Source organism: Diadema antillarum, unplaced genomic scaffold (assembly GCF_040938485.1).
Source record: "Diadema antillarum isolate AM-2024a unplaced genomic scaffold, OU_Dant_1.0 seq00001551_RagTag, whole genome shotgun sequence".
In the NCBI taxonomy this organism is placed as follows: domain Eukaryota; kingdom Metazoa; phylum Echinodermata; class Echinoidea; order Diadematoida; family Diadematidae; genus Diadema; species Diadema antillarum.
In genome coordinates this window covers 561,959-587,767 of record NW_027272280.1, presented here as the reverse complement: position 1 = coordinate 587,767, position 25,809 = coordinate 561,959, and the positions used below count along the sequence as shown (strand labels likewise).

The 25,809-nt window shown below is 38.1% G+C and overlaps 1 protein-coding gene across 1 annotated transcript in view; it reads left to right on the top strand.

Annotated features, from left to right (window-relative positions):
- Positions 1-2,171: 2,171 nt before the first annotated feature.
- The window catches only part of LOC139710659 (potassium channel subfamily K member 6-like), a 48,033-nt gene continuing 24,395 nt past the window's right edge, over positions 2,172-25,809 (top strand). Inside the window, exons 1-3 of the mRNA XM_071622582.1 lie at positions 2,172-3,211; positions 14,969-15,127; positions 16,753-16,992. Coding sequence (XP_071478683.1) covers positions 2,890-3,211; positions 14,969-15,127; positions 16,753-16,992 — 721 coding nt within the window. The 5' untranslated portion in view covers positions 2,172-2,889. The remainder of the gene's footprint in view (positions 3,212-14,968; positions 15,128-16,752; positions 16,993-25,809) is intronic.

Here is a 25,809-nt window from a genome sequence, read left to right as displayed (position 1 = left end):
GACACTAAAGGTGCCATGTCTGTATCGGCGTGCCAGTATATGGATTCTGTCTAATTCTACGTTCTGATATACATGTAGATATCAGCTGTCGATATTGTTGCGGCCGAATTAAAGATCTTTTCCAGAGTACTAAATTTAATGTCGACAGCAATTTATGCTTTGTATTTTGTTTCACATTTTTGTTGAATGGAAATAAATGATAATCAAATTGAATTGAATTGATCGGTAAGAGACGGTCTCTGGTCTTGCACACTACAAGGCTTTAAAAAATGCCACAAATTTCATGTCAGCTAGGATGATTTTAAAATGTTGAATTGGATTCGTCTACTTGGTTTTTTTTATGCTCGTCGAAAAAAATCTGCCAATAGCTGTCACATGACCTTACAAAGAATTAACAGTTCAGCATTCTCAAAAAGTGATTTGTATGTGTGTGAGTGTGTGTGTGTGTGTGTGTGTGTGTGTGTGTGTGTGTGTATGTGTGTGTGCTGATGAAAATATTCTTGTAAAAAACATTACACTTTGGTGAACATACGCTTCAGTATTATTGTGATTAATGGACAGACACATGCACACACACATACACACACACGCACACACAAGAAACTCGTAAATGTCGGAAACAGTTGTCTTCCTTTCATGAAGGTTAAACTAAGTGTAAACACCATTCACGAGTTTAGTCAGTTCGGCAGGAAAAGGTTACACTAGGGCGGAAGAAAAAGGCTGAGCGATAGAAAGTAGAGAGTCAGATAGAAATATAGAAAGATAGATAGATAGATAGATAGATAGATAGATAGATAGATAGATAGATAGATAGATAGCGATGCATGGATAGATAGATAGGTGGATGGATAGACAGGTAGATAGATAGATAAATAGATAGATAGATAGATAGATGATAGATAGATAGATAGCGATGGATGGATAGATAGGTGGATGGATAGACAGGTAGATAGATAGATAGATAAATAGATAGATAGGTAGATAGCGATGGATGGATAGATAGATAGGTGGATGGATAGACAGGTAGATAGATAGAGAGAGAGAGAGAGATAGATAGATAGATAGATAAATAGATAGATAGATAGCGATGGATGGATAGATAGATAGGTGGATGGATAGACAGGTAGATAGATAGATAGATAGATAGGTAGATGGATAGATAGATAGATAGATAGATAGATAGATAGACAAATAGATAGCGGTGGATGGACAAATAGGTGGATGGATAGACAGGTAGATAGATAGATGGATAGACAGATAGATAGATAGATGGATTAGATAGATAGATGAATAGAGAGAAGGGGAGAAAGAGGGAGAACGAGGAGAGAAGAGAGTATGAATTTCTTTTATAAAACACTCTAGAATTGTGTCTGGTAACAGATGGACGTGATTTATTGCTTCCTGCATTATCGTCGTGCGTAGTTCAAGGTACATAATTTAATCTTTCAATTCAATTCAAATGAATTTATTTGGAATTTTCTGCATTGAATATGTATCACAAATGAAATACAGTCATTTCTTTTTATTTTCAAGACAGTAAAACGTACAGTATGTTCATCCGAACATAATTGAAATATACGTTTACAGATTGAAGAAAAGAATAAGAAAACACGTCAATTCAGCACCACTCGGGATATGGTGAATCAAATCATCTGACTGAATTATGGCGCATGTATTGGGAGTGTGAATGCAGAAGACTGTCGTCATGTAAGCATATAGCTTGAAGATACGCCAGCCTTAAAACAGAGGGGGGGGGGGGAAGAATTATGGGCAAAACCTACATACACGATCCGATCATAATCATAAAAAAAGAAGAAAACCTTGCGAAAAAGATCAATCAAAAGCGATACAATAAATCGATAGATTGAAGGGGATTGATGTGCTTGTATATTTTGGAACATAAAGGAGAATTAGAATATCTATATACGTCTCATGTAAATGTGGTTTAATGGACTTACTCGAGAGATTTTGACCCTGACCCCATCACCTTCACCTTGCGCGGTGCCGGTAGCAGTGCGTTCAAGCATTCGCCCGGCACATTGGGATCGAGGATATTGTCACAACGTGAAACCGATGCGAATGACGTTGCATTCGGAAAGCAGAGAGAGAGAGAGAGATTCGTTCTCTCGAATAGAGGAAAGTAGAGCGAGATACGTTGAGAGACACCAGAACGTACGCGGTCGCCGTCCCGAGCGGAAAGCACCGGGAGAGGTACGCTTGACTGGCGATTATATACGACGCCAGTGTTAATTTTCGTTATGGACGGAGCAAAATCGGGGGTAGTATTTGTGGCGGGACACGTCTACAAGTTCGAGATCATGGACTGATAGTTTTGGAGAACCTTGCAAGCAAGTTCATCTCTGGGTCAGCCGAAATGTTTCGTGATCTTCATGACCGCGTTGTGTTGTTTGCATTCGTCAGATCTGGCTATATGGCACTTGTTGAATGAAGAAGTTTCACTTTTCGCATGTTGCCATTCATCTGGACTTCCAACGGTTATTCCAGACACTATCATTTGGCGAATGTACGTCGATTGCATTCTAGCGGAGCTCTATAGTTGAGCCTTGGGAGGTTAATGCTCTAATTAGCTTCAATACGCGCATATTTGCCGACTCTTTAAAAGTCCTACATATATCTCGGATGTCACCATCTTAACAAGCTCCCGGAACACAATATGATGTCGTGCTTATAATTCGTACACGCTTTATTGCTGCTGGAACCAACGTGAGATAGCAGCGTTTTTATCAGTGCCTTTGTGACAAACTATTTAAGCGTTTGGTGTCTCATCGACGAAACTTTGCACTACGCATTGCGACGGTTCTTCCTCGTAACTTTGTGCTCTCGTGGATCCAGGTCTATCTATCTAACTTACAATCAGCCTCCTCCACAATGCATAACGCCGCGCGACTGCTCCTCCTGACCCTGGTCTACATCCTCTATATCTGTATCGGGGCCAGCGTCTTCATGGCCCTTGAACAGCCCTACGAGCGGGACCTCATGAGGGAAATTCGACTGAGCAGGGAGCGGTTCATCGACAGCCACTCCCAGTGCATGAGTCCAGAAGATCTTGACGGGTTCGCGCTGGAGCTCGAACGGGCCATCCGTTTCGGCGTCATGTACAGCACCGTCCGAAACGCGACGTCCTCGTCGGACTCGCTTTGGGACTTCGGCGGTTCTTTTTTCTTCACCACTACCTTGGTGACAACTATAGGTAAGATGAACACATTGATGACATCTTCCCAGTTGGTATGTGGTTTCGTTCCCGATTGTTTTTTTTTTTCCTCCTCTTTTTCTTCTCTACTTACTTCGGTGTGAAGTGTTAAAGGGGTCATATAGTTTTGGTTGAGACCTAATTTCAGGTTTCAAACACTTTCGGTGAGATAATGAGAAACCTCTTATGAAATAAGAAAGAGCATGTAATTCTATGAGGAATTCAACGTTTATTTGATGAAAATTGGTTTTGAAATGGCTGAGATATCCACAAAAAAAAAGAGCAATTCTAATAAAGTGTGGGACCCACGCTTTATTAGGATCGTTTTGTTTTACTTTGTTTTTGGATGTTTCAGTCATTCCAAACCCGATTTTCATCAAACAAACTTTGATTCCTCTTAACTCTGTACCATATCATAAGTGTTTTCTTGGTATCTCGCAAAAAGTTAAAAGCCCAATTCTCATCTCCACCAATACTGTACCATCCCTTTAATATCAGATTAAAAAAGAAAATGGCGTTTCAGCTTTACACTCTCATAGCAAAATAAAATACACACACACAAACAAAGCCAAGAACGTACATTTTGAACTCACTGTGAAATCACATCTTTTCGCTATGGATTGTGACAGTGAATAAGTTTGTTGTTTCACGCCTGGAACTCTCGGACGTATATGGTTCCAAACTAACAACAGCACCTGCTGATCCAGGTAACTTTTAGGTCACCTGAAGGCAAATACCTTTCAATTTCTCCACCAAAACTATAATGAGCTCTATATTCAACATGACCATTAACTTTCAGTTCATATCACATAAGTTTTAACTCAAAGATATACTCAATTGTAGCAGTTCAAAGGCATCTAAAACATCCAATCACGTTTCATGACTGAAGTTGGATTTCTAGATTTAGTGAAGTGAGACTATGCACACTGTCTTTCTTGTTATTTATCTGCGAGCTATAGATAAAAAGAGATTTCATACTATCAATAGCGGGTAAATATGATATGGGTGAACTTGATATTTTGTTTGAATACTTTAATACGAGTAAATAGCAAACTTCCTGCTTAAAAATTGTGCTGGTAGGAAAGTATACTGTCTGCACGTGATTTCAGAATTCGGTGTTTTCTTTCTTTTTCGCTTTATTAACAATTTGTTTTCTTCATTCTTCCTTAGAGTTAGATTGAAATTCAGTTTCATATATTCCGCGTTCGCAGCAATAACTGCATGGAGAATTGATTATGAAATACTACTTGCGTGCTACAAGTCTTGGATGAACCCATCCATTTAGTGGATTACCGTACCGCACAATCCTTCCCGGCAATTTGCGGGCGAGTTTGGAAGACATGAATAATCCGATACATCACATCGAATTCAACAGTTCATGATGATTGAAATAAGTAGTGATGACAGTTCTAATATATCGACACTTCTATAATATCATCATCAATAGCAGGCCTACTTAACCATCAGGCGAAATCCAGCGCAAAGATAAATATTGCAATGCTTATAACAGTGACAACATTGAATTGTGTTATAACCAAAATGATTGTATGCAAGGGCAACTTGGCAAACTGTTCCGTTGTGTGTAACATATTTTTTACACACCTGCTCGTAAGCTCTTATATGGCGCAACCAGTATGTGTTTATTCCCCATTCACATTATAAATCCTTCATTTATGGTTAGGATTGCCCTTTCATCCGAAACTGGGTCTGATTTCAAAAAGGTTCTCCCCGTTTGCATTCTCTCTCCACGTTGTTTTCTATACTAGTACAGCAGTTCTTCTCAACTCTCGTCTAAAAGACAGCCATACTCTTTGGTATATCTACCCATTTCCCCCTTTCCGCCATGTTTCCTTGTCTCTTTCTCGCTTAATTTCTCTGAGTCCGCACTCCCATGTACACGAAAATCTTTGTTCTGAGGAGAGACAGTTCAAATAATGTACCTTTTCAGGTTTCTGTGTATCGTCACGTTTGTTTTCACGCTCTGTTGGTTGGTACTGAGATGGGACTGTCTATTCAGGGAAATTCCATGGCAGCCCTCGACAATGCTGCTAACAGTAATCTGGGATAGGAGAGCTCAGGGTACAAAATGTCAGTACAGTGAGTATACAGTGAAATGCAATGCCACGTACTGAAGAACGTACAATACCTCGATTTGTGATGGCACTCCTCCTACGGTGCCCGGCATAGACACCAGCGGAGAAAACTTCCTTAAGTTGCACACGATGCATCATTAAAAGGATGGTATAGTATTGGTGGAAATGAGAATAGGGGGCTTTTAACATTTTGCAAGATACCAAGAACCCTCTTCTGAAATGATAGAGCAAATAATTCTAAGAGGAATTCAAAGTTTATTTGATGAAAAGTCGTTTTGAAATGGCTGAGGTATCCCCAAACAAAGTAAAACAAAGAGATCCTATTGAGAATTCGGCCCCACCTTTTATTATAAAGGAGCGCTTAGTTGCTTTGGATATCTCAGCCATTTTAAAACCAATTTTCATCAAATAAACGCCGAGTCCCTCTTGGAATTACTTGCTTTTTCATAAGAGGTTTCTCACGATCTCTCTCTCTCACACACACACACACACACACACACACACACACACACACACACACACAATGATATAGAAACCTGAAGTTAGGTCTCAACCAAAACTATACAGTCCCTTGAAGAGATATCTGAGGCATCAACGTTTAAGTTCTCACAACCGCTTGTGGGCATCAGACGAAAGTAAGCACATCGTAGCTAATCATTATGACTAATCTGGCAAAAGGGCGATCCTAGTCACGTCACCGTCACAGTCGTGTTCTTGATGTCCACAAGACTGGACCACGACGGTGAAAAATAAAAGAAATGAATTGAATTATTAATTAAGTGACATTTTTAAAGATTTGTGTTAGTTTCCTTTACCGCGCAGAAGAAAATACTGACTCCACAAACCATATACCAATTGTCATCTATATTGTTAGAATGTTAACTCTAACTCTTTAACAGAGGGATATCTTATTTTAGGGGATGTCATTTGTATAAAAAACAAAACAAAACAAGAAAACGCTCGCTGCTCTATTATACTTGGCTTCTCTCTCTCTCTCTCTCTCTCTCTCAAAATATATAGTATATATGAATATGAATATATTCATTTCATATGAGTATGAAATGAATATAAACATGGATAAAATAAAAGGAGTGAGATCGAATTACGTCCCGTCGAAATATGTCAAAGTCTTGGAATGGTTAAAATGGAAACACGCATTAACAAAGAGTATGTGGAACTCGTTGGTGACAAGCACGCAATTAGTTTAAACCAAAGTGTTAAGATTGAGGTTATTGTAATGCATGTTTGCTGAAAGCATGCAGTCGCATACTAATTACGAAATCTTCTGACAAAATGTTATCAGACATTTAAAGGTTCTTATTCAAGTCTAATTTGTAAACATCCAGTAAGAGAAGCATGTAAGCTACTTTCGAGAGGGGAAATGACTGATATTTTGTACACATTTCTCTCTAAGTGTGAATATTATAGTGATTGGCTCACTTCTTTTGCACTTGACCTCACAAAAAATCGCGTTTATCAATTGGACCTCTTACTCAATTCTTCGGTATAGGTTTTCATAAATAAAGCAGGACAAAATCATACCTTACAACAACATTTAGTCTAAAACTAAAATGTCCAAATACAGCTGCAATGCAAAAGCGATGTTTGACGACTGAATCAAATAATCATGGGACGAGTTAGAATACAATGCGTAATGAATAGCGCATATTTCGTAAATATTCATATACATGATAATATTCATAAGTATAGCTATCTTTATTTCTCTAAGTATGTTTCTTATTTTCTCCTTGAGGTGATGATAACGATGTTTATTTTCACAACCTTATACCAATTTGATTTTTTGTCCAAACTTAAGTATGAAGCGCATTCATTATTTTCTTATTAAAATCTGCTTATCCTTTTTTTTTTCACTGAAGCGGATAGGCGCGGATGGAGTGAGGTTGATATGGATTATGTAACATTGCTTAGTCAACGCATTACTCGGATGCACTGAATGAAAAATTTGCTGGCCAAGAAGGAAAAACATGTTGTAATTATATGATAGCCGCTATTTTGTGTGCTTATACACCTCCTGCGTTTGAGGCAAATGGAGACACCATTATTTACGTCTTATAAGATTTTACCTTTCACACAAAGGAGACTCGTTATCCGGGAGACCCCCCCCCCCCCCCCCCTCGTAAAATAAAGAAAAGAAAAATGTATTACGAAAGCTCAGTTTATTCAGAATAGGTCAGCTTCCACTAATGAGACACCTCTCGCCTCGCTTTCGAGTCCCGTTAATCTCTTAGTGACGTAATATGTTTCCATGGTAACGAAATAATGGTCCATGCAAGTAGATAGAATTCTGAAGGCGTGTATTACGTAATCTTATGAAGTCTTTATAATGCAGCGTAAACAAGTAGCTTTTGAGCTGATGAGAGAGAGAGAGCAGAAAGAGAGAGAGAGAGAGATGGAGAGTGATTAACTTCGCATTATTTGCTGTCTAAATAGAAGATAAAACATACATGTATGCATGCGAGTTAAGTTACAAACTCATTTGGGATCGATGGTTTCTCCAGCCGATCAAGACCAGTATTGCAGCGATGTCACCATGTTTGCACTTTCGAGCACGCCACAGTTTTCATCAGTTATGGTATAAAATCCAGAGCATGGTTCCATGCCATCTGTGCGCAGTTTGATGCCTCAAACAACGCATCTTAATGAAAGCTTGACATTTAGAAGAAAGTTTGTCCAAATTATTGACATTATCGTGAATCAACAGCGTAAAATGACGGCGTATATCACGGCAACATATTGAATAACATACATACGTAATATATGTATATGCCGTCTGATTAATATGCTGTTTTCATGCGTATAAACTAAAAATACTTATACATTTGTACTTGCGTCCAAACCTCTGCTGTCACTATTGTCACGCTATCATTATTCTAATCTCTTTTTTTTTGGGGGGGGGGGGGGTTGGGTTCTGCGAGTGTTTTGATTATCGCTATTGTCAGTGCACTGAACGCACTCGAGCCAAAAGGACTGCTCGATGTACACTATAATTGCAAACTGCGCTGACCAGAATCCCAAGAATGATATCCTGAAACATCTGTTTGGTGAACGAAAACGGCCGCATATTGTTATTGTTGTTCTTGTTTTTTATTGTCATTTTCGCGTATGATCTCGGGAGATAGTTATAAGTGTTTATAGTAAGCGGGTCTGATTAGTTCTATAATGCTGACAAATTCTAATATAATTCTATAATACTGATTAATGACAACATTACAGTCGAAATGAAAAGTTAATGAATATCAGCGTTGATAGAATTTAGATCATCGTCGTCCTCATTCGGATTTCATCATGATGTTGATAACTCCACCAATTCGCCTTCGTGAAATCCTTGATGACCACGTAATAGTTCTCAACCAGTTCATCAGACTTAAACAATAACGAACAATGTTCAAATAATGATTAACCAACGCGGTGTTTTTTTTCGGCAGACGCATTCTTATATCTGTTTTGGACCTGAACCACCCATTTGCAAGCTGTTCAAACATTAAATTGAATAGCTCATAAAAAGGGCCAAGATCTTTTCTTTTGAAGAGGTATTAGATGTGTTTAATCACCGCACTGATTAAGGACTGTTACAATTATTTTCATAATAAACAGCAATGGGCGATTTTTATGATTAATGAATGATAGAAACTGACCCGGTTTCAGAGAGACCCGCGCAGACGGTTTCATTTCTCTGTTATGTCGGGGCACCCATGATATTGTCTCGGGCATGCCCTCTCTGATCTACCATTTGCAGAAGTGGTGTTTCATTAGTACAGCTTAATAACTACGCATAATGTAAGTGTGTGTGCATGTGTTTGTGTGGTAACGAACTGTGTGTGTCCGTGTTTGTCTCGAACCTTTTAGCTTTATTCACACAGACTTTCCTTTATTGGCCTTGACCGAATGCAAGGAATACAGATTGTATCTTTGCAATTTGCCTTCCACCATTTTGTTAAGTAGAAAAGGGTCTCACCGGGTTCTTCTTAATTGAAATGAGAACCAATACGAGTGATTAACTCTGTGTATGGATTGGAATGGGCGTTGGGTGCGTGAACATTGTATTCATTGAGAATATTCAAAGTGATATTTTCTCACTGTGCTGCATGAGTAAAGCATTATTTTGATGAAATTTTGATTTGTTTTACCTACTTATCATGGTAAATTTGAACTTGAACTTTGCGGTCTTGTCAATATTCATGTGCCAAAAGGAAAAGGAAAAACATACAAACAAACAAACACACACACAAACACGCACACACACCAAAAAGAAAGAGTAGGTGCTATACTTCAATGTCTTAAAATGTGTTGGCTAAAAAGCTCTCTTGTGTTTCTGAAATATATCCTTATGACTATGAGCTCATTGAATTACATTTTCATACTACCATGACTACTGGCTGAACACTTGTCACAAACGATTACGTGAATAAAAACAAAAACAAAACAAAAACAAAAACATTGCCTGTTATGTTGCCCAGGTAAGGCAAGACAAAGAGAGAAAAAACGTTGATAGTGAGACTTCGAGGTGTAGGTTTAAGTGACGTATAGACTTCAGAGTAATCCTGATGTCGATTTGACGGTATTTCTTATCATCATGGGTTTTTCTACTTCAGAATACCCAAAAGAAAAGGGGCAAAACGGAGGGAGGGGGGGGGGGGTAATAACCAGACAATCAACTTGCTTTTTCTCCCACCCACTCACCCCCCCCCCCTCCATATTGATGCGTCCTATGTCCTATGTCTGTACACATTATTCATTATTAACCGATGGCGTGCGGACCGGATGATGGTAAGGGTGATTCTCTATTGCTAACTCATTTGTTAAGGGTATATCTGGTTGTTGTTTTTTCTCTCTCTCTCAAAAAGTGTGATGAACTAATACAGAAAACGCAAAATTGTCACCGCCAAATTAGTGTGTAAACTTCACCCTCAGTGATGCCTTGATGTGTAGGCCCTATATGTAAAGCGTCACTCTGTTGAGCATATTATAATTATGTGCTTTCTTAAAGAGCTGGTTATTCGTGCGAAATGTTTGATAACTTTGAAAATCAATATATTCGTCATATTTAGAATACACAAAAATATCAGTATCGATACAGTAAATGCTAATGCCATTTCCACTTGATATAAATGGTAACATTTTCCCTCACCAAGGACACTCAAAAAGACGATGTAATGACATTTTTCTCAGCAGTCGATTCTACTTTATTCATCATTTTGTTAATGTTTTTATATTCTGAACGAATAATGAGATGAATCTTAGCTGCAGTTTCACCAGCATTCATTGATGAAATCTCAACGTCTTCTGGGAAAATGGAAATAATTGGATGGAAATTTCCTTATTCTACCAAAAAGCAAAACAAAACAAAACAAAACAAAACAAAAACCACGTTTAAATCATACATTACAATGTCGTGATTGACTTAGCATTCATTAACTTTCTTCCTATTTTGATAAAACCTGAAACATTATCCCCTGTTCCTTTTTTTTTTACGAGAGTTGAAGACCTTTATATTGCATTGCATTGCATGCACGGGAAACTGTACAGATCCCATTGGCCATGTCTTGCTGTTGCACTGCATTTAAAAGTATGTGTTAAAAGCATTAAAAGTACCGTTTTAAGTAACTTTTCAATAAGTAATTCTAAAAATTACGTTGTACATACATAACAAAAACACACAAAGAAACAGAATTCAGGAAATGATACCTTCACAAGCTATCAAAGAAAAACGAGGAGGGCTATAAATATGTATATATAGCCTTAATGATTGTTTTTTTTTTAATGGTTCTATTTATATCTTTTCCGCTGGAATTCAGATTGTGTGGAAGAGAAGAAGAGATAATATATAAAAAAATGATGTTAAATTTAGCTTTACCAGGTGATAAAGGCCTCGATGGATAGAATAACGTAAAGACAAACACGCCTTCTGTATGTGTAATGCTGAAGAAGATCGCGTGCCAACTTATATATAAATATGATATATACTGTATATATATATTTATGTATATTTTTGTATATGATCTATAGATAAAATATATATATATATATATATATATATATATATATATATACATATATATGCATATTCGGAATCAACATACAATAGAAATTCATTTCATTGTTTGTTTGTTTGTTTGTTTTTGACGCAAATGTGAGAACGTACTTTTTACGAGAATTTTTATCACGCGATCGTGATAATGTATCATGTGATGTGATATGATTGTTATAGAGTTGGAAGAGTCAGATCAAAACGCAACTTCCGATTAATCGTGTACTTCACCGTGCTATTCACAAGGCCAAACTATCATGACCGCATTCATCCACACGCAGCCCCCCCCCCCCACCTCCCACACAAACATCTTAAACATATTACTGTTTTATGAAGCAAAATGAAGTCAACTATTTAACTATAGGACTCGAAAGGAATGGAATAAGGCGAAATTTACTGAGAAATAAAATGCATAATGATAATCTTATTTAGAATAGGTATATATATTATCCACGTGCACTCATTCAAGCATTCAAGAATTCAAGCAGTTATAGCTGATTAAGAGGTTGACAAAAGGTAAATTCAGTATGTTTTGATGCATATATTCTCTAAATTGGTTGCCAGTTAGGTTATAATTAGTTTATTAGACGTAAGTAATGTTTTCTTTTAGTAATCCCATTGACAAATAGTCCAAAGGCGAAATAAACAAAATCAACAAACATACAGGGAATTATTCATTGTAAAATCTTTGCCAATATATATATACATATATATATATATATATATATATATATATATATATATATATATATATATATATGTACATGCCACTATGTTCGCTTTCATCGGCCGGAAAATAAGTCCGTTGAAAATGAAATAAAAACGACAACAACTACGACTTAAAAACTCTACTCGCTTTCCAATATCAGTGGGTTCTTAGGGTATTGCATCAAAACGTGTGAATATTCTTCAACCTTTCCTCGTATTGGAGTGACAACTAGCAAATAGCGATCTACGCAAAATTGAAGTCGCTTCCTCGCAGTCGATGTACATTGACCTTTAGCCATTCTTTAGGACCACGTTCAAATTGGATGTTGACAATTGGAGTTTATGATCGATGGGGAGCAGTGCCAAAAGCTATTCTTGAAGTGACCCTCATTCCCATTTTTTACGCAGAAAATTATCTTTCATTACTCCATAAACCGGATCTCACAGTGACAGAGAAGAAACGAGTGTCAGTTGTCTATGTTTGTTTGATTTTATAGTCCGGCTAGCATATTGCAGCCCAGTCTTAATTGAGACAAAATTTAGGGCACTGTCTTTCTTTGATCACGTTGAAGTTATCCTCTTTCTCCTTAGATAATTTACCTGAAGTCATTTGAGGCAGTTTATCTCATTACCAATTACAGAAGACTTAATTGCTTCAAGAATGAGTGGCCTGGTAGATGTTTGTTTTATTTTTTTCACCTTGTATCGCGTTCGTATATTGTGCTCCAAGACTGCATCATCTAATTCGATTTGGCAACTGAGCGATTTTTCTCCTATTGTATTATGGGAAATGAGATTACTGACTTAGGGAGTGAAAATTTTATTACACTACCATAGATCCTGCAAGACCACTATGAAACTCATCTTATATCTCTTCAATTTTAATATTTTTATGCAATCAAAAAGAACCTATCAAGTTGGAAAGTATTAAGTACCGAACATAATCAACTTAGAATAAAGTCCATTTCAATCAGTAGTGGGTTAATGAATTCAGTTAGGTCCCGCTGAGCAACAATAACCTTTGTCATGACGTAAAGTTGATGCGTGTTAATAGATCAGCAATAGATACCAAAATGAACAAAACAATATCAAGTTCTTTCCAGCTGGTCCCCTTTCCTTTGACATGGTTGATAAATTCTGACATCAGTGTCAGGATTTCTTGATTAGATTTGATTAGCTTATGAGAAGCTTTTACTCCGCCAGTGAGCGATTGAAAATACCGTGAATTCTGGTGAAATAGTTAAACCAGAAAGAGCACTTGCACTTTGCTTTGTACACCATGATATATCAGCTATGTGAGTGTAACATATAGATTTGTACATGACTGTCATGCAGCGCGTCTGTAATTTGCTTTAGAAGAAAATTCTGCATTTTTTCTGTCGTTTATAGGAAGAAAATAATCACACCATGACATCACATCGGCTATGTGAGTGTAAAATATATGTACATATACTAGTTCACATGACTATTGTTTACTAGCATTTGTAATCGTGTCTGTGTGCGTGTGTGTTTGTGTATGTCTGTAAGTATACCTTTTCTTTCAATGATAATCCTCCCTTTTAATATTAATCATGTAATTCTGAGGAATAAGACTGTGCTTAATAATGAGCCCCAAAATGCAGATTGCAAATAATGAATAACATATAACCTCTCTCTCTCTCAAAAAAAAGGAACAACCCCCCCAAAAAAAAAGAAAACTAAGAAGAAAAAGAAAACGAGGCACATTCTATCACACATTATTCTCCTTCAATGATGATGAGATAAAGTGGACGTAATTGCCATGGGTACCCGTGCCTCTTGGGAGAAATGAAATGATGAGGCGCTTGCGTGACTCAGCGAGCAAGGAACAGGTGATTTGTGGTCCTTGCGAGATCAAGACAGAGCTATAAAACTTATACAGGATAGATATATGCGCAGTTCCGGGTCGATATGCCTTGATGTTATCATCAAAATCTGAGATTAAATGCATCTGAGATGCACTGAGGAAGAAATTATTCAATTCAAAATGACGTATATAACATCTACATATCATTTTGATCAGTCAGGAACGTGCCAAGGAACAGACAGTAACGCTGTGGTTGAGTTTAGGACATCGGTATTCGTTGAATCTATACAGTATAAAGAAGCATTTTTACGTCATCCAGCCCTCTTTTTTGTTTATTCTAAGCAACAAGAATGCACGAGTAAACATTTATATTTGTATAAAAGCATTATACGTATGTAATATACATTCACTTGATATAGTGTAATTATACCGGTACCTATTCATTTGGTCATTTTGTCTATTAAATTTCTCATGCATCCACTTATCCGCCATCCTTTAATGTATGGAATAATCCTCCCTTTTTTGATATGACACAAAATCTGGAATGACCACAGTCAGTTGCTTTTAGTTGTTCCGCTGTAACGACAACACAAACATTTTTAAGTATGAGATTATCACGGACATAGAGATGTTTTTACAACGGAGCAAAACATTTGAAACATTTGGAACGGTGATTAAGTCATAATGAATAAACTGGATAATCATGCTATAAAAAGAGCTAAGGGTTTCTTTATCACGGAGCTAGTAATGTTTTTACTACTGAACAAGAAATTAGCAACAAACAATTCATGCATGTCGTGAAATATAAGATGGCACATCATTGTGGATGAGCTAAAGATGCCATTATAATTTCATTATAACGGAGGTTTAAACGATTCTGCCCCATGCTGTTCTTCAGGTTCTGGACACACCTCCCTACTGAATGGCTTTGACTGAGCTACGTACGACATTATAACTGATTCTAGCGGCGTCTATAAAGCCGGGCTAAAGATGCCATTTTATCTGAGCTACGTACAGCTGTATAGATGACTAAAGATGTGATTATTAAAGGTCTAATGAATTCATCCCATGTTTTTCCTCAGGTTACGGACACACCTCCCCACTGACCTGGAGTGGCCAGCTATTCTGCCTTTTCTTCGCCCTCTTTGGAATACCACTCACGTTCTTCTTCCTCGGCTCCGTCACCTATGTCGTCAGCAAACCGTCACAAAAGTTCCTTGACTACCTCGTCGTTAAATTTGGTGAGATTTTGAATTATGAATGGGATAAAGATTTGAATGTAGATATAAAGTCGTTAAAAGTGATATCTTAATTTATGATGGTGCTCTGAGAGATCATTTTTGTACAGATCATTTCATATCTCGATGTAATTTGGGATTTTGTCTCACTGTGTCATGAAATATGCATTATTTTGTACAAAAAGGGTGTGGCCTTAAATAAATGATAGATAATTTTCTTGTTACTTTAAGTCTGATACCGTGGTGGTGGTGGTGATTTGTTAAGCTGTCAGAAATGTGTAACATGTTGTTGTGCTTTCACATGTCCCTCCCTTCCGTAATAACTGTATTAAAATTTAGTAGAACAAGTACGGGTAAAAAAAAAAATGCGTGGTCATGTGCTCTTAAAAGCGCTTGGACAGATGTCAAGTAGATATAAAGGCAAGTTCAGTGAATGTATGGGTTATCTGTTAGGGGACGTGGATTTTAAAAGAGCACTTTTTGTTATTTGCATGCTTTACTCCCCCCCCCCCCACACACACAAAAGCTCTGGGAGTATAACAATTTGTTGTTGATAACATTATTGACAAACAAACACGCTAATGGCATCACGAGGCCAATCTGTTTGCGAGCAATGATTGGGTTGCATTTCGGTATCAAAAATATATTTGTTCAAAAGTTCAAGTTGATGAGTTACTGGCTTTGAAAATGGAAAACGTGATAGTCTTTTTCTTTATTTATGTTATACACTTTGAAAAGTTTAACGAGTCAATGTGCTGTGACATTGCAGTGAGGATTTAATAGCTCAGGCGTGAGTTTCTTCAGTCTGTCTCCCTCCCTCCTTTGTAGAGGGAGACAAACTGAAGAAACTCACACCTGAACCTTCACCCCTCTGAATAATATCTTTCTTTCATTGATTCATTAGCTTATTGTTAAACACCGGTAAATTATGTCCATATTATATTCATATCTATACCTTCATCTATCTATCTATCTGTGCTATATGTACTGTATGTGGTGTGTGTGTGTGTGTGTGTGTGTGTGTGTGTGTGTGTGTGCACGCGCTGTTTATTTTCATGTGTCCATGTCGGGTAATGGCTAGATCTAAAGGGGAGGGGAGATGTAAATATGGTGGATTTTCGGCGTTTTGAATTGTTGTAAAGGTATATTGTAAGGAAGGGGCAGTAAGGGAGACTTTTTTTTTGGGGGGGGGGGTGGGTTATGTTTCAGACATGATATACTGCCATTTTTGAAGTTGGTAATTAATTGCTGTACCATTTTGATTTCATTTGTAACATTAAAAAATGAAGTGTGTGTCTATATACCTTCGTTATTAATTTCTATTTTCAAGTGCGGAAATGTTACTTTAGGAACTAAATTTGTTACGTTGCACAGAAATAACAAATTGACTTGCTGTTTTTGGTATTGCTTGAAAGGAAATGAATAAATATCATTTGGGCGAAAATGACGTTATTTTCATTGCAGATACGGGCCTACTTTACTTCGAAAGGAAGCTCATTCTTCCTCTGGCACGTATATAGGAGTATTAGAAAAAAATCATTAAAAAATGCATTTACTCTTATAAGAGAGAATTTTGACAATGATATTCTTATTGTTTCTAAGTTTCTTATTGTAATGTGTCGCTATAGACCAAAGAATGCCGGACCTCTTCATCCGCGGTGTCCATCTCGGCGTCCTCTTCGTCTGCGTCCTGGGACTCTTCTTCCTCGTCCCAGCCACCATCTTCAGCACCGTCGAGCTGGGCTGGTCCTTCTTCGAGAGCTTCTACTTCATCTTCATCTCGCTCACCACCGTGGGGCTCGGCGACTTCGTGCCGGTCACATCCATTAGCTCGGACTACAAGGCGTTATACTTCGTCGGTGTCTCGGGTGAGTATAGGCGAAGTGTTGTTGGTTGATGCCGTTTCTTCTTCTCCTCCTGTTCGTTCTTTTTATGCATATGCCACAAAGAGTCGTCAGAGGCATTACGTTTTCGGGTTGTCCGTCAGTCCGTCCATCCCTTTGTCTGTCCGTCCGTCAGTAATCAATTTGTGACCGACTTACCTTAAGAACCGTTTAAGGTAGCCAAATAAAAAAAAAACCGGGCGTATGTAAACATGAGTGGGCGAAACTGTGCCTATCAACGTTCAAGGTCATAGGTTAAGGTCAAATGCTAAAATTGTAAGATTTCCCCCTACATCCCTGCAATACCTGACTATTGTGTGTGTGTGTGTGTGTGTGTGTGTTTACGAAACTTAGTGTACACATGTATCATCAGATTGACATTCTCTTGCAAAAGTTTAGGGTCATGAGGTCAGAGGTCATATTAAAAATGCTAAAAGTTTACTTTTTCCTCCATATCTCGGAAATGGCTCAAGGTATTTTCATTAAACTTAGTAGGAGAGTAGATCTTATCATCGGACGCTTTTTTTTTCGTGGCTTTGAATTCCGTACTCAGAGGATGAAATTTCGGCTAAAAATAACACCACTTATTCACAGACTCCTGGAAATTACGAATTCAGCCAACTTATGTCAATTGTTCGCTCCAGTTTTTAGAAAATATGCTTCAAACATACCCATCTATGGAAAGTTGTCTTTTTGCGCGGTGCAAAATTGCATTGTATTACCGGACATGATTTTCGCAATGAAATAATCGACGTCTTTCACCTAGTCCTTGCACCAGAATCACAATTCATCCCACAAATCACCGTACACATTCTCACCGAGCGGATGACAAGAAAAAAATCGGCAAATAAGGCTCAAATTTCGTATTTTACGGTAAAATGTCTGTCTTGAACATTTCGAACAGTTCACGCAATAAATCCTTGTGAGAAATCGACAACTTCTATTTTACGTGCTTTGTCTATGGGAGCTGCATTCGCGGGTGACGAGTTGCGGGCCCCTTCCTTAGCGCACAACTATTCCGCATCGTTCGCGTTTGAGGAGGATAGCTACAAATTTCCGATATCGATCAATGAACTTTTGGTTCTGTTGGAATCTTCAGCGTTTTTCCTGTATGTGAGTGGGATTTCATAGAATTTCAGTCACGAAATGTGATTCAAACATGCATAAATATTAACTATGACGAGGTGCGGGTCACTCAACTATGAATTTGAGGTAAAATGTGAATTTCTTCGGGGTTTTTTTTTATACATTTTTATGTCGCGTTTTTTTTTTGCGATTTCGGTCTACACAAAGTTCTGTGAGGCTAACCTACGAAGTCTTATAGAATGTCATTAGTACGCAAAAATGTGCGTGCCCGGTAAAACCATGGTGTCCGGTAATACCATACCTGTAGGCTATATACATTATACTTGATTTGCCTCACATTGATTCTCTTCGGAAGTTTTTTGTCATGTGGGTAAAGTTCAGGGGTCAAAGGCCAGGTTAAAATGCCGAAATTATACACTATTTCGTGATGAAATTACACTCTCTTTTTTCATACTCTGAAGGACTCAATATATACACATACAGAGTAATTAAGGTTTAGTATACATACAAAACGTGCACACCGGCACAGTGATTCTCTATTGGGAAATTAAGTTTTGAGCCATTATGGTGAAAGGTCATGTGAAATACTAAGATTTCTCCTTTTCCTTGGTTTAAAAGTGCTCAAAGTATTGTCATGAAAATTGGTGTATAATTACCCGATAATGATTATTTGCCAATCATGTGAAATTGTCTCACATTGACAATTCTCTATGTAGGTCTACTATTGACCTACTGGGAGAATAATGCGATATGGCGGAGGCATCTCCGTCGCCATGACAACATTTCTACACATGTAGTTCTTTTTCTTCTTCTCCTTCTCCCACTCCTCCTCCTCCTCCTCCTCCTCCTTCCTCTTCGTCGTCTTCTTCTTTTTCTTCTTTTTCCTATCTTCTTCCTCGTCTTCACCGTCACCATCATCACCATTATCAGCAGTTTATGCGAACACACAGTTCTAGCGCTACTGAGGAAAATTTTAATAGATTAGACAAAATCAAGCTCTCCTCGATTACCATGTATACAGCTTTTAAGTGTCACCGGAGTGTTCACTTAAACGTGTACTTGACTGGTCTGTTTTATGTGTAGCTGATTGAATATATATTGATATATTTGTTCAAAGCATTGTAACAAAAAGTGAGAACATTATGAGATGTGCACCTAAATGATATCCTGTATACCAGGCCCCTGAAAAATTGCGCAATTTGTTGATCCCGTGTCACATTTCACCGATGAACGAGAGATGACAAATACATGTAGTTCAATGTCATGCTATAACCGCAGGCGAGATCAAGCTCATTGTATGCACAATCGTGCAAGACCGAGTACACAGCGTGTCTATATCAGCGGGTTGTACAGCTGTTACAGACAAAATAAATATGTCTTAGCTATATTGTGTTACATTCGTTCTTTTCGCTTCCAAACGTATGCATGGCAAATGATGCTTAACGCAAAGATGAGACTCCTACAAAGTTTCATAATGTATGCAGCTATATACACCGTGTTTGAACATTCGATCCAAGGTGCAGTACCCAATCACTATAGCTACAAGAATGAAAAATCTTCTGCCTGTGGAAGAACATATGGTACTCCCTTACAGTTTCATTGTTTGAACAATATTGTCCTATAGGCGAGTTCTTCAGATATAGCATAATTATTGGGGTCTAGGGCAATTACCCCGGACCCTTCCCCTGACCCTAACCCTAACCCTAATCCTAATCCTGAACCTATTCATAACCCTAACCCAAACTCTAACCCTAACCCTAATCTTTACTCTGACCTTATCACTAACCAGTATTTAGCCGGGGGAAGGGGGGGGGGGGGGAGGGCAATTGCCCTGATACGAAATATTGTATTACTTTTGTCAGTGAAAAAAGATTGCGAGTCATCAACTTATACAGGCTAAGTGGGAAACGGGGTTGCCGTATACAAACACAAATGGAAATATTTTGCATTCCATGATTCATGCAAGACACCAGGAATGCAAGACACCAGGAATGCACCAAGACACCTGGTGCAAAGCACCAGGATGCTATTGATTTTTCATAGGCTTGTTAGGTCGCGTCTTTCGCGGAATTCCGCATCGCATCCCCTGTTTTTCCTATTGCAAACTTACGTGCCTTCACAGAACAGATAATGTGTTCTGCTATCAGCAATTCCATACAATTGTATATATCACTTTCTCGTCGCTTTTAATGCTCTACACTTCTAATATGGCTAATAGTCTCTGTTGGTTTGATCTTGAATGTACCGATTGATCTAGGCTTTTTGTTCTTAGTTGTCTCGTCTCTTTACTTGTATTTATGCTTCTTCCCTTTCCCCTTTTCCACTTCTTTTTTCATCCCGCACACTTGTAGTTAAGTTTTCACCTTTTTTTTTTCTTCCTGTGAGGTGCCCACGTTGTACAAGCATAGTCTTTTGAGTGGGTACCTCCACTTTTTTTGGCAGAATGTATAAATATGTCTGTATGAAAAATGCCTAAATTTGTAATGATTATTGACAAATGCTATCCTTTGCTATCTATGTATCATTCCTTCAAACGTATGTCGAATTTATATTTTTTGTACATTCTGTTGAAAGAAGTGAAAAAATAAAACCTTTGAACCTTTGAACCTTTGACAGGTTTTGGGATTTATCGAAATTGGCGCCAGGGAGTTCCATCCAATTCTTTGGATTTTCTTGCTGTAGGATTATTTAGAAAGTGCTAAAAGCAAGGTTTTGTTTGACAGTAGAATGAATGGGACAGCAGCTAAAATGACAGGGAAAGGCTCAGGACAGTGCACCGTAGATATTCACTCACGTGGAAAAGCGATTTATCGACTTAGCGCCTAATTGGCTCCGAGTCAATACTTTCCTTTCTTCTGTCTTTGTGTTGAAATCTTTCATTTTGAATGGTCCGAAAAGGATATAAAGCACACAAGCGTTTTTAAATACCAATCTATTGCAAATAAGATTCCGAGTGCGTCCAGCCGTTGGCAATTTGTTGAAGAATCACCGGAAAAAAAAGGTCCTCCTCTCATATTAGTTAAATGAAAACACACAATTTAATAAGGAATGCAATTTTTATTTTGGTGCATTTTCATAATATGTTTTAGGTCCGTAAAATGACGCAAATTTTGTATCTCTCCATAATTATATTATATCCAAATTATGTTTTGATATCATGACAGAATTTCGAACAAGAAGAATGATTCAAGCACGATACACGTATTAATATACCGGAGCAACAATATGCCCCCGTTATTAGATAATTTCATCTCTTATCGTAATGAATCGCACGAAATTAAAAATGACGTCATTGATAACTGTCCAATCTCTGCGATACTAATGGTTAGGAACAGAGTTGATTGCTAAACGGTAAACTTGGTAAATTGGTATCACCGTTAATTTATGTGCAGCAAGAGCGAGAGTTTCTATTAGGAACGAGAAAAAAAAAAGGAAGGTGCATGATACCATTAGATTCCTTCTCTATTCTTCATGGTTGTGGTGAAATTTCATATCGCATAAATTTCTAAAGATATCATCTTATTTGGGGTTGCTGTTAGTTTTCCACTTGGCAGGATTTACAAGCCTCACTTTGAAGTCAAATTCTTGGGCTGTTCTGTTCGTACACCTACTTTTAGGCAAAATCATGCCCCAAATAGTTTGGACTCGACGCACAGCAATTAACGTAACAAGCTGTATTATCATCGTTATTCTTTGTTGCGAGGGTTTGCATCTGGAACCTCCTTAAAGCGTATATTTGAAAACCTAAATTGTGGGGGCGTTGTGGCAAAAATCTGTAATTAGAACCTAAAAAAAAAGTGGCACTTGTCACCTACGGTGCGTATTATTTTAGTGGGAATAAACCAGACGGGAAGGGGGCTAGAAAGTCAAGATCACTTATCTTTTATTTGTTGAACTCACACGTTTTAATGACCTGTCAGATTGAAATGTCACGTGTCAAAGCCTGCTCATTAGACTCAGCGTACAGGCGTCATTTCGCGGAGCTCTTTTATTGCAAGCTGTATAATGACACGGAGACAGGGCTTAGTCTTTCAATCGAGAGTAAGACAGAGAGAGAGAGAGAGAGAAGGGGAGAGAGTGTGAGAGGGAAAGGGAGTAAGGGGGAGGTGGGGGGGGGGGGGGGGGTGGTGCACCAGTGCGGTTTCTATATAGGATCATAATGCTATATCTCTGAGCATCTGCACGCAGTACTTCATTTTATCGTTGACAGGCAAACGTCTTCTGTTGGTAGACGCTCCAGAGAAAGTGGTTTGTCACGCTTCGGCGTTGGTTTGATATTAGACAATAATTAGAATTTCATTGGGTCTTGTGAGAAGAATATACACTGAGATGAATAGTTACAGCTTAGCCTTGTAATGGCCACTGCAATTGAAGAAGTGATGGAGCATAATGCGACAAGTATAGATGAAGAATTTCACAAATAAAGTGAATAGTCGACATTTAAATCAGTGCATTTATGTCTACAGCACACAAACCCCGTCTCTAGCTGTGGACATTGTTTTAGTGAAAAGAAAGCATGGCCCTATAGATATTGCATGAAATTATGGTAACTTTCCAATCAATGGTAATTACCATGGCAACACTATTCCAAAGCCAATCAAAGCCGAGAAATCATAATCACTGTGGCTTAGTGAATAAGACTCTCCTGACTCCCAATCAGAGGACCCGAGTTCGATTCCCATCAAATGCTTTTTACGTCGTTGGACAAGATGTTTTACCCACCATGCCCCTTTCGACCCACTTATGTTGGTCAACTATCAGGTCAACATCAGACATGTTGGGCGAGATCCTCATCGTAAGATCTTGCATCATCGGATGACATGTCTGAGACAAACCTGAAAGTCGACCAATACAAGTCGGATTCATCAGAGTGCGATCCGATACACTTCGGTTTGTGGCTGGAAGTAACAAACTTTGCTTCCGACGAGTGACCGATGTGAAAAAAAGAAATCTCTGTGGAACAGGGGTGTAACAGATATGATCATGGAGAGAATAGATATTGAGTTGGATGTTGCTTTTTTTTTCTGTGGGCAGATCCAAGTAAAACAGCTTAAAGGTTCCCACAAATAATGAATTAGTGATGATCAGGGTATTATCAAATGAACACAAGTCAACGTGCATTTGCGTGGCATAGGTCCTTTTATATGGACAAAGCGTTTCTCCTTGTGAAATAATTCTTTAAAAATGTGAATTCTTCATCATTTCCTCCATTACAATATTCATTGCACACACCATTTCCAATACGTCTAGACTGATGTATGTTCGGATTAATGACTGAAATGTCAAGGTATTCTTTCTTAAAACCATGCACTTCGCGAAAAAAAAGTGTCTCCCTCTAAATGTGTTTCATTATTTTGCCCCATAAGCTCACATGTTTCTCATTACGGTCATATAAAGCTGGTGCGATAATTACTAAGTGGGTTTTCAGGATTTGGTTTATTCACAGCCACATTGTTAACCCTTCCAAGTCCACTGACATTGAGTAACACTGACTTCTTAATTCAGAGAGTTGAGTTTGTCGACGCAAGAAGACTTACGAAACTACGGGCCTAGTCTTCGCCGCTCATTGAGTTGCTAATGGCCCGTTTTCCCCACTGCACCTGACTGCGCAAAGCTTGAAACAAACATACTCCCCCTCTCTCCCCCATCTCTCTCCCCCCCCCCCCTCTCTCTCTCCCCTCTCTCTCTCTCTCTCTCTCTCTCTCTCTCTCTCTCTCTCTCTCTCTCTCATTCTCTCTTTCCAGACACCAAAGAATGCGAAAGATCCATGGCAGATATGAGCCTAACATTTACATTCGTTGTCATTATATACAAGTAAAGATTATCGGTTTCTCATTTCATTTCACAAACACTTTAGGCGTCTTTATCCTGGCGCCCAACTTCTTTTAATATTTTTTTTTCTCGTTTAAACAATCAACCAGACTGAAACTACTACATAAAACGAATGCGACACCTGCCCCGCAAATTCTCTTGAATGTGCATTGTTATATGCTTCGCTTCAAGGAAAAGAAATCTCACTTTGTCTCACGCACATTGTCGGTTTTCATTACTAAACCAAAAAAGCAGCAAGAAAACATCAGAGAAGCGCTTAAACCTCGTCAGTGCCGATGAGTGAAATGTGCACAAACTTCTCACACATATCATTATGGACAGGAATTCCATGCGACAAGTACAGGGTTAATGTTGTGAGCGAGACAATCATGTCAATGTCGCTGGTATGGGGTAGCTAGCTGCAGCCGTCTTGGTTCATTAGAAGTTTAAAGCTTACATTCGTTATGCACCGTCAGACGTATAGCATGCATGCATGCATGGATCATGAATACGCGGCACACATTCGATCCATATCGCTATAGTTGGCATGCTTTGTGTAGATTTTTTTTTCTTAGAGGGATAGTATAGCATTGGTTGAGATGAGGATTCAGCTTTTAACTTCTTGCGAGATACTTAGAAACCACTTTAAGAAATCTTACAAAGCATAGCATACAATTCGAAGAGGAATTCAAAGTTTATTTGATGCAAATCGGTTTTGAAATGGCTGAGATATCCAAAAACAAAGTAAAACAAGCCATCCTAATAAAAGGTGGGTGCCATGTTTTATTAGGGTCACTTTGTTTTGGATAACTCAGCCACTTCGAAACCAATATTCATCGAATAAACGTTGAATTCCTTTTAGAATTACACATTCTTTCATATTTCATAAGAGGTTTCGTATTATCTCAAAAATCATCATAATGAAAAAAAAAAAATGCTGAAACCCTTAAACTCCATTTCAATCAAAACTGTATCATCCCTTTAATGGGTGTCAAAGGTATCAGTCGCGATCACTTCTGAATAGAGCTCATTTTGCGTGACTTGCGGCGGCAAGATTTAGATCGCAGAGAGTCATTAAATCGTCATGTCATATCAAAAACTCGTCAAAGTCAGCAATACATAGCACATACAAACGGCGTCAGTTGATGGGGCATGTGCTACAAAGTCCTGTCCTTTTTCCTATAACCTTCTTTCGCTAAATTCATTAAGGCTTTACGCATTATTGTTCTTCCTTCTACCCTCTTCCTAATGCTCTTAAGTCATTCACATGTACCTCAGTCATTAGTATGGCAAAAAATTGTCATATTTGTCTACATGGTTGCTTGTGTGCACGTCAGCCCTTGAGCATGTTTCATGTATTGCTTCGTTTCTTACACTGCTTTAGCCTATACAACGATAATTTATTGTCCTTGGAAACTTGTGCTCTGATTTTATGTGTAATAATGAAGCAGAAGCCAGGAATTGGAATGAAACGGAAAAACAAAAACAAAAACAAAACAAAACAAACAACCGCTGACATACCGATCGGGTTTTAATTGATTTTAGTTGATTGGTTAATAACACTTAACATGGTTTGTGTAATCATTGTCTATATAGTAGAGCAGTTAAGCCCTCAAAATCATGACAATTGTGCAAAATTTGACTAAAGCATGAAACTTTCTCCAGTGTTAGTACATACCATAAGATTCATCTTAAGATCGGGAGGTAAGTCTGATTTGACCTCTGATGACCTCCAGAGGTCAATGAACTTTAAATATCAGAATATTAATGTTTGGAGGCATTTGTGAATGATAAGCCTAGATCTTGGTTACGCTGCACTAAATAATGCATTTGTACTACAAATCTTCCGTTTCCACAGGGCATTGACTGGTTTCTACCTTTGACCTCCGATGACCTTTAGAGGTC